The 10339-nt window shown below is 44.8% G+C and overlaps 1 protein-coding gene across 1 annotated transcript; it reads left to right on the top strand.

The window, feature by feature from the left end:
- Positions 1-2505: 2505 nt before the first annotated feature.
- Positions 2506-9671, top strand: LOC147638011 (uncharacterized). Its single transcript, XM_086797424.1, has 7 exons — positions 2506-3445; positions 4018-4145; positions 4245-4430; positions 4531-4626; positions 4726-4797; positions 4884-4994; positions 7786-9671. The coding sequence occupies exons 1-7, from the start codon at positions 2644-2646 to the stop codon at positions 9361-9363; spliced, it is 2973 nt and encodes a 990-aa protein (XP_086653550.1). The 5' UTR covers positions 2506-2643; the 3' UTR covers positions 9364-9671.
- The last annotated feature ends 668 nt before the right edge of the window (positions 9672-10339 follow it).

Genomic DNA, 10339 nt, shown 5'->3' with positions numbered 1-10339 from the left:
CTCATGTTAAGCTTGACATAATAGAATATATACAAGTGGTCCATAATGTAAACACACTAAGTGAAGTGGGTAGATGTGGACTAGTCAGTGTATTCTAGCTGCAGAACTTTTGGCGAAGATATGTCGGTGCCAACTACCAAACCCGCCAGTGATATAAATGCTGAACGGTCATGCAGGCGCCTCATGAGTGTCAGCTCATGTTAAGCTTGACATCTCAGCAAGGTGAATGCGGAGTCTGCATGCAGAGGCTATGATCCCACTGATGGAAATGGAAGGCTCTAAAGGAAGGAGGGCTGCGTGCAGGGGGTCCCACTCCCCTACCACCTAGCCACCCAAACCCCCCACCATCCCTAAAAGGTGGATGTAGGGACAATGCGCCCGAGGGGTGGGGGTGGGATCAATGTGCCATATGAACCCTACACAGAGGAAGGAGATGACAGGATGTGGGATAAGTTCCATGTGCAAGGATAGCATCCAACATCAATTGCACAAAGAGGATGGGGTTCATACTTAGAAGAGGGAGGGGGTTCACACGCACAAGAAAGAGAAGAGACATCACAATTTATAATAAAGAGAGAGAAAGAAAGAGACTTACACACAGCTAGAAATGATGCCAAGACTCTCCATGGATAAGAAAGAGACTTACACATAGCTAGAAATGATGCCAAGACTCTCCATGGATAAGAACGGTATTCTCACCCATATCCTTCTACACTTAGGTAACTTTGTCCAAACCATTTCCACACAAAGAGAGAGAGAGAGAGAGAGAGTGAAAGAGAGACATACACACACAAGAAATGGTGCGAAGACTCTCTAAGGGTAGGAATGGGATTTATCCTCCTACACTTAGGTAACTCGCTCTCCACACTGTTTCCACACCCACATAGAGAGAGGGACATACACACGTCATCACACACAAAGACTCATATGTTTCATGCCGAAGGAAAAAATTGGGACTTGAACCCACACCAGAAGAGAGAGAGAGAGAGAGAGAGAGAGAGAGAGAGAGAGAGAGAGAGAGAGAGAGAGAGAGAGAGAGCAAAAAAAGGGGAAAAGATGGGGGGAGGAGGTTTGAAAAGAAGGGGGAAAGAGGGGAAAGGGAGCCAAGGCAAGGTTTTAGGGTTAGGAGCTTTCTTCTCATTTTGCCTTCCTTCCTACCCTTCTTGAGTTTATTGTGTTTTTTAACACAATTCCTATCTCTATATGTGTTTATTAACACACTCCTCCCATCATGGCTTTGCCTCTCCAATTTCCTTCTCCTTGCGCCTCTGGCCACACCATCTCACAACCATTGTAGAGCTCTAGGCACTGCCTATTGGCTGCTAGTCACCACACCACTATAGAACCGTTGAGAGCTATCAAACACTGGTTGTTGTAGATGTAACACCACCTAATGCTATTACAAGGTTGGGTGTTGCCGCTCTTGTTGAGATGGCCCGTCACCACTAGTCTAGAGATGGGCATCACTCCTCTTTGTCGTTGACTGCTCATAGCTGGCCACACTGATCACTACCACCATATATGTTGCCACACAGAGCTAGGTGCTACCCTCGGCCAGTCACATTGCCTCGCTCACCCTTGGTCGCCCCTCGCTACCTTGTAGAGCTTAAGGTAAAGAAGATTAAACAAAAGCAACCTACTAAAATAACACTAAGAATGCCAAATGCCAAGAGTGTAAGGCCAACAAGTGATTGTCATTCCATTGCAAAGTGTCTTTTTATACAAAAAGATAGGGTTAGGGCTATCTCCCACCTAGCCCTAGCCCTTGTCTTTTTATACAAAAAGATAGGGTTAGGGCTATCTCCCACCAAGCGCTAACCTTGTCTTTTTATACAAAAAGATAGGGTTAGGGCTATCCCCTACCTAGCCCTAACCAAAATCCACCTATGCCCACACTCCATGGCCCCTTTTTGTCCACACCCAAGGTCCCAAAAGACCATAGGCCCTTCTTAGCCATCTACAAGATGCATGATTCATGATATCCCTCTCATAGCTTCCCTCTTGGTACAAATTATGCACAATACTTTGTCTTTGTTAAGCAGGCTCATTGCTGACATAGTATGACCCATTTCATCGCCATTCGTGCATACGACAATTTCTCGCAAATAGCTGCTACAACTACAACCTACAACATTTGCTACACAATTGTACTTGGTTGGCATCACAAAGTTCCTCACACCAGGGCTACAACTTGTAGCCGTAGGTTTATAACAGTCACCCCTAAGGCCTTCAATCCTTCGTGTTCTGCATGATGCGAAAATGCATAATAAGAGAGTGAATGATGGACAAAGTGTAGGAGCCTCTACATGGCATAAACTTGCCAAGATGGGCCAATTTCTCGAGTCCATGTACTCTTCAAACAGGCCAATTGCTTCAGCCCATGTGCTCTTTAGATATGCCAATTGCTCGAATTCATGTGCTCTTGAGTCTTTTACGATCCATGTGCTAGATTACATCCATCCCATTAACAATATTGCTATTAGTATCATCAAGACAAGATATTATGTAGACACTGATGACTACTTGGGAAATGTACTTCTTGTTAAGAGTTTAGGGTTTCTTTTAGAAGCTCTATCTCTGGGTGACATTGTCGCCAGGTTCTCTCTCTCTCTCTCTCTCTCTCTCTCTCTCTTCTATCGGGCGATGGCTGAAGACGCGGCTTTCGATGACTACCCCCCTCCCCGCGTCGACAACAAGCGCAAGCACGAAGACAGCGAGGATCATGAGAGGAAGACCGGGTTTTCCGCATCTCCGGGCGATCGCGTGAGAAAGACTGGCTTCTCAGGCCCTCCACCCGAGCAGCAGCACGAGAGGAAGACGGGATTCTCAGGTCCCCCCAGTGAACAGTACGAGAGGAAAACCGGCTTCTCTGGACTTCCGCCTGAACAATACGAGAGGAAAACCGGCTTCTCTGGACCTCCGCCTGATCAGCATGAGCGCAAATCAGGGTTTTCTGGACCTAGTGAGCAGGAGAGGAAAACAGGCTTTTCCGGCCCTCCCAGCGGGGACTACGAGAGGAAAACAGGCTTTTCTGGCCCTCCTAGCGGCGATGTAGAACGGAAGACAGGCTTTTCTGGGCCTCCCAGCAACGAGTTCGACCGTAAAGCTGGTGTTTCCGTGCCTTCCGGTGGTGAATATGAGAGGAAAACAGGATTTTCTGGACCTCCTGGCGGGGATTCTGAGAGGAAAACTGGCTTCTCTGGTCCCCCTGGCGAACAGAATGAGAGAAAAACTGGTTTTTCTGGACCTTCCTCCGAATCCCGTGGCCCTTTCAGCACTGTCCCGCCTCCTGCTCTCGGCAGCATTGAAATTGCGAAGCAAAAAGCGGAGCAGATTGTGGCTCGTTTAGTTGCTCAGGACGCAAAACGGCCGCGTACAGATGAAGATGTTGATGATCAGTACGCTGGAAAATTCGATTCCAACCCTGCAGTTTACGCTCGTGAAGGTATACCTTTCAGCCTTTATATCTGTTTCGCTCTCTGATGTGCATTGATGGTTGCTTGTTTAGTTAACGTGCTTAGTGTCATGATCATGCAATCTATGGCCGTGTGACTGTTGATTCTCTTCTTTTTTGCTTTCCTATGTACACCTAGATTTTCTCTGATTTTGTGGATGCATGACTTTGGGTCCAGGCTCAATTGACCCTTTGGAAGTGGTCTAACACTGTCCATAATTGAAAGATTTTGCCACCTGTTTTGATGTATGAAGTTTAGTGCAGTTTGACCCATGGCTTCACAGGCGAGAGCTGTGAAGGTTTGCATCCCCCCGACCTTATTATGTGTTCTGTAATGTGCATCTTTTAGTACTTGAAATGTTTAGGAGCTTGCTCATGTAGAGAATTCAGGAATAGTAGTGCCATAAAGTAGGCACGATTCTTAATAAGCTTAATGCATCTTGTGGCCTGATTCAAGTGAAAGTAAACTTCTTTCTATGTTGCTAAGTATGGAAATAACTAGTGGTGCTATTTGTGTGCAAATTCCTGTGACTGCTGTTAACATTCTATTTTCACCATTTCAGATCATGACCGAGGGCAGATGTTTCAGGAACACACACAGGTGCAACATCATAATGAAGATCAGGGCGGAAATTTCTACAATCTGCAAGGATATCCTCAGTCTACGAAGATGGATATTCCTAATGGCAGGGTAGTAGTTGGTTGTGGTGGTTGTGTGAATTTGAGCAGTCATTGCTGATGAGTCTGGTGGCATATATTCTTACTTATAATCACTAGTTGTGTTTCAAAGGTTGGTGTGGTTATTGGGAAAGGTGGAGAAACTATCAAGTATCTACAGCACCAATCAGGTGCAAGGATACAGATTACAAGGGATGCTGATCATGATCCGCAAGCCCCAAACCGGCAGGTTGAGATTATGGGAACTCCTGACCAGATTAGCCGTGCAGAACAGATGATCAAGGATGTCATTGCAGAGGTGAGCATGCTCTCTTCAATCGTATACTTACTTCCTCTAGATCCAGCAGTATGCTTTCTGCACACAAAATTGTTTAGCACTGATTTGGAATCAATTGCAGGCTGAGGCTGGAGGCCCAGGTCCCTTTCTAGGCAGTGGCTTTGGTGGGTCAGCCTCTTTTGGGGAACCTATTCAAATAAGGGTTCCAAATACTAAGGTGATTTGCTAATTTTCTTTGGGATAAGATTGTCCAGGTGTCTGGTCATATGCGCACTGAACACAGAGTCTCGTACCTATTTGTTTTTGTTTGGTTAAGGTTGGACTTATTATTGGTAGAGGGGGAGATACTATCAAAAGTTTGCAAAGCCAGTCTGGGGCTCGCATTCAGGTTAGCTGGACATACATGTACGTGTTTTATGTTTTTTATAGTTGTGAAAATATGAAATTATTTACACAGAGGTGTGCCTTGAACAGCTTGTGCCTGCTCCAATGCCAGATTATGGTCAGGAAAGAGTAATTACTTTAGTAGGCACCAAACAACAGACTGATATGGCAAGTGAACTAATCAAAGAAGTGATTAGTGAGGTAGGCTTCCTCCTTTTGTGCTTTGATGTGGTTCCCTTTCACAATATCAGGCTATTTGCTGCACCATGCTTTTGCTTTTTAAGTAAGTACATGTCTCAAACTTAGGTTCTTGAATGTGCTGCTCAGTACTGCAGAGTTCTACCTAGTGCCTTTCTTGTTTTGATGATCTTAATATTTTAGAAAGACTGTTTTTACTACTTGAAAGTTATGAACTGTAGTAGGAGGTAGGTTTTACACATTGTGACACCAGTGCTTCAAAAATCTGATGCCAGGTAAATCTAAATTCCAGTTTTGACGGCAAGTGGTAGGATATTTGATACTTGAGGTCTTGTTTCTTTTTAAAGCTGCATGGTTTTTAGCATTGCCATCATGTTGTAGCCTCGGTGACAAGTTGAACACTTATCTGGTCTCTATGCTCTGAAGGTCTATTGGGGTCTGACTCAGAAACTTTTCTGAATGGGACTGTCTCAAGCTAGTCTCAAGTTAAAAGAAATTTTAAGCAGTAACCTAAGCTTGTGTTATTTTTCCAGCAAAACTGGGCTTTCATGGTCGCCTTAGAGATCAATTCCTAAGTTCTCTGGTTGCGTTTGAACTATATGAATGCCGCTGTATACAGCGTGCTGTGTGTTTGTGGTTTTGGATTATTATTGCATGGTGTCTTGTTTGGAAATTATGTTATATAAGTAGTATAGAGTTAGGTCCTTGTGTTAGAGAAGCTCCTGTTTTTCCCAAGAGTTTGACTGTTTTGCTTAAGTAAACTGTGTTAACCGCTTGTTTAGTGAGACTACATACACTGAGATGCCATCAGGTTCTCTCTCTTCTAAGTAAGTGGGTGTTTACAAGTAGTCTTTGAATGTTGTACAAGCAGAATTGTGACTAATCTTCTCTCGCATTCTGAATTCAAATGAATGATTCGGGAAAGTTTTGTAGAATGAGGAGAATGCCTCTTGGTCTTGGCTATGGGTTGTGGTTTGAAGATAATGCGTCATACTAGGACCACTAGGTAGTTTGAGTGTTATCTCATAAAGCACCACTTTGGGAAATATTACTATATGACCCAAGTTCCCTGTACAGTACTTGTACTTGGTCAAAATCCCCCCCTTGACTCCAGTGAAAATGTCTGCTCTCTGAATATATGGAGAGTTTCTTCAGAACTAAGCCACTCTTTAATATCTAGCTTTGTCTTTTCTGGGAGGGTGTTATGGAAGTATTGTTAACCCTCCCTCCCTCCCTCTCCCCTCAGTCCATGATACTCTCCAACCTTGTACAAATTAAGCTGGCTTGCTGGAATTGCTAATCTGGCTCTCTTTGCTGCTGAAGTGTACATGCACATTATTGTCAGGTTTCTCTGAGCAGGCAACATTTTACATTTATAGTTGAACACGATTTAATTCTTTAGTTTGCTGCTCTTGTTCTGGCATTGAGCATTCCTTCTTTGCAGGTATCACCTCTCAAAAGGTTTGAGGGTATCTAGCTTTGGCTTGCTAGTAAGAGAAATATTAGCATGACCTACTTAGAGGGGCAAACTTGCCAGTTTCATCTGAGATCTTGTACCTAGTATTTTTCAAAGTGACATTGGCTCGTTGTCACATGTGCTGTTCTAAGCAGGTGTTTTATTTGAATCTGTTCTGTTACTAAGGGCAATTTTTGGGTAGCCTGAAGTTGGTAATGATTTGAATCTAGGGGGTACTCTTTGCATGGTTAAAGGACTTACTTGCATTTTTATCTGGAGTTTCCCATGCTTATTTTGTGAGATGGAAACAAGAACTGTCTGCAGGGAAGAGTTTGTATCTTGAGGACTTGTGTGGATGTTATTGATTTCTTTGTTCTCGGATGAAACACCTGCAAAAATGAGAACCCATGATGTTTTTAAGCCTGCAACGAGATCTTAAAGGTGAAGCTGGCTCATTGACTTGTGCCTATTCAGATTCTTTGCTGTTAAGAAGGTGCTCTGGCATCTGGCTCTTAGTAGGTATCGCCTCAAACCAGTAAAGACACTCATTCTCACAGGTGCTGGATAAGTTGAGTTTATTATAGCTCTTTCTTACATTCTGATGACAAAGAATTATAGGCATGATGTTTCTGCTCTAAATAGGTCTTATTTTAAACCAGTAATGTCACACAGATTTCGCAGATGCTGGATGAGTTGAGTATTATCGTAGTTCTTGCTTGCAGTCTGATAAAAATGAACTACAAGCATGATCTTTTGCTGTAGAAGTGTGGGTTTGCCACAATGTCTAGTGAGTTTATGGAACTGTTTCGTCACACAATGTCTCTTTCTATGGAAGTGAGTATTGCTGTAAACTTTGCAGGAAAGATAGCACAAAGCAACGATATATGCTTTTATAATTTTTGGATCTGATACAATCCAATCTCCTTGCTAGATGCCGCTATTGTATCTTTTGCTGTGAGGTCTATTGGCATGTGGTGCATTCAGTGATTTCAGGTTTTCTCATTTGAGTTGGACCCACCCATGGAAACTGCTCTAAGTAGGTACGGTCTCAAACTAGGTATAACATGAAAGCTCAGGTCGTCAGATGAGGTGAGTATATCTTAGCTCTCACCTTCATATTTATAAACACAAGTATGATGTAAGTTCACTCTCTTCTGATTAGTTCAAATGGTAGTGAAGTCTGTAGAGGGGGAGGTGGCAATGACTTGATTTTCCTATATTTTGAATACGAAGATGTTATGTCTGCTGGATGTTCATTTTTGCTCCTGTAGATTAGCATTCATCTTATGTGTGTATAACTTCAGGAAGCTGCTTTTTAAGAGTGACATATTCGTGCAGAATCGTCCAAGAGGCCCTACGGGGGGCTACAATCAACAAGGCTTCAGGCCGCCTGGACCACCCCAGTGGGGTCATCCTCGTGCTCCAATGCAGTCGCAGGGTTATGGCTACCAACAGCAAGGATCGTATTCAGGTCCACCTCAACAGTACCAGTCTCAACCATATGGAGGCTATGCCCAACAGCCTCCTGCGGGGCCACCTCAACAGTACCCTGGCCAATCTCAACCTTATGGAGGGTATGCCCAACAGCCTTCCACACGTCCCTCTCAACAATATCCTGGCCAACCTCAGTCCTATGGAGGATACACTCAACAGCCTTCTGCAGGATCAGCTCAAGAGTACCCTGGACAGCCTCAACCATATGGAGGACTTGCCCAACGTGCCCCTGCTTCAGGCCAGCAGCCTCCGCAAAGTGCCTCTCAGGGCTTTTACAACCAGCCAAATCAGCCAGTGGCAAGTCCCACTGACAGTAACTCTGGTTATAACCAACCACAGGGAGGTTATAGTCAGCAGAGTCCCTATGGGCAGCAGGGATCTGCGACTCAAAGCCCTGGCCAGTCTGTTCCTGCTCAACAGCCATATGGACAAGCCTATAGCCAGCAACAGTCATACAGCCTGGCAGCATCTGCACAACAAGGTTATGGGCAGCCAACGGTGCCTCCTTCAGGTTACACGCAGCAAAGCTATGGACCACAGGGCATATCTCAACCATCTGAGCAAGGCTCCTCCACACAGCCTGGGTATACACTCCCAGGGTCAGCGCAACAAGCTCATGGGCAGCAAGGGACTACTCAGCCTAGCTATAGCCAGCAGGGTCCAAACCAGCCGCTAGGCTATGGCCAGCAAGTCCCAAGCTTTCCCCAGCAGGAAGCTGCCCAACCAACATTTGGACAGGGAAGTTCTTTTCAGACTGGTTATGCAACACAGGGGGCTTCACAGCAGGAGGCCCCTATCCAGTCAAGTTATGTCCAGAAGGAAGTTTCCCAAGCAGGGTATGGACCGGGTGGATCTGCCCAGGCAGGTTATGGAGCTGGTGGAACTGCTCAAGCTGGATATGGACAGGTTGAAAGTGTCCAGCCTGGCTATGGTGCTCAGGGGCCTTCTCAAAATAACTATGGCCAACAGGGATCTTTGCAGCCAGGTTATGGACAACAGGGACCTTATGGATTGCAAGCATCCACTCCACCCATCTATGGAACACCGCAACAGGGACCTACTCCTCTCATGTATGGAACACAGGGATCCATCCAACCCGGTTACGCTGTGCAAGGATCCATGCCACCTTCTACACTGCAAGCTAGCTATATTCAGGCAGGCTCTGCCCAGCAAAGTTATGGACAGCAAGGATCTGCAATAAGCTATGCACATGGAGGGGTGCAAGCCAGTCCTGTCTATAGCGAAGGAAATTCATTTGACCACCAGTCCCAGCAGGGTTCCCAAGGTTCCACTCAGCATGTGTATGCCCACCAGCAGGTACATGTCTCTTCAGGTGATCCACCAGGAAGTGCCGGTAATGGGGCCTTTGATTCAACTAATGTCTCGGCTGGACCAGGAGGGGTTCAGACTGCTCAGAGCTGATGCAGAGCCAAGAGGCCTTGTTTGGTTATAGGGAGGTTTGTTCTAAAGTAAATTATGAGTTGCCATTTTTGGTTCAATCATGCAGCTTGTGCTACTACTCTGTGATGGCTTGGTTAGAATATTGGTTGTGGCTCACTAACTAGAAAATACCTTTCTAAACTAGGAACTCAGATTAAATTAGGAAAGATAATTTTGCAATTTCGATAGTAGGTGCTTTTGTTAGTGCAAATGGTTTATGTTCTCTCAACCCCTTGTACATTTTGTGAGCATTTAATTCGGTAGTTGGATACATGAAGATAATTTTGCAATTTCCTTTCTAAACGAGGATTCAGATTAAAGTAGGATACATGATAATTTTGCAATTTCAATAGTAGGTCGTAGGTTCTTTTGTTAGTGCAAATGGTTTATGTTCTCTCAACCCTTTGTACATTCAGTGCATCCCTGTAGCTCCATTGGACTGGCTAGAGTGCTAACTTCTATGCCTTTGGCTAGTTCAAATGAAATGAGACAGCTATGTCTGGCTTGTGTGTTGCTGTCACATTATATTTGATTTGCATGTGTAATTTGAGGCACTAGTCATGCAAATGCTGTATAAAGATTATTCTTGTCCTTTGGCTAGTTCAAATGAAATGAGACAGCTATGTCTGGCTTGTGTGTTGCTGTCACATTATATTTGATTTGCATGTGTAATTCGAGGCACTAGTCATGCAAATGCTGTATAGAGATTATTCTTGTCCTTGGATATCAGCATGCTCTTGTATGTTCTGGTGTTTTTGTTTGTCCTGCTCGCTCTCACTCCTTATGGAGGTCGTAGACATCCTGGCTAGAAAAACACTAAATGCCTGTTCAGGTGATGAGGACTTTGTCTCGGATAGTCTTGTTAAAGTTATGCACACACCCCCCCCCCCCCCCCCCCCCCCCCCCTCTCTCTTTTCTTTTCCCAAAACCCCCCGTGGGGTTAGGAATGCTGCTGTGG

This window comes from Cibotium barometz, chromosome 5 (genome assembly GCF_041138505.1).
Source record: "Cibotium barometz isolate CiBa-2024 chromosome 5, ASM4113850v1, whole genome shotgun sequence".
Lineage (NCBI taxonomy): Eukaryota > Viridiplantae > Streptophyta > Polypodiopsida > Cyatheales > Cibotiaceae > Cibotium > Cibotium barometz.
Note: the sequence above shows the minus strand (reverse complement) of the source record. Positions and strands in the feature narration are given on the sequence as shown.

Excerpts from the sequence above, each read along its gene's own strand:
- LOC147638011 (XM_086797424.1), top strand. The coding sequence starts at position 2,644 with ATGGCTGAAGACGCGGCTTTCGATGACTACCCCCCTCCCCGCGTCGAC. Across the intron at positions 3,446-4,017 it reads TGCAGTTTACGCTCGTGAAG|ATCATGACCGAGGGCAGATG; the intron begins GTATACCTTTCA and ends TCACCATTTCAG. Across the intron at positions 4,431-4,530 it reads TCAAGGATGTCATTGCAGAG|GCTGAGGCTGGAGGCCCAGG; the intron begins GTGAGCATGCTC and ends AATCAATTGCAG.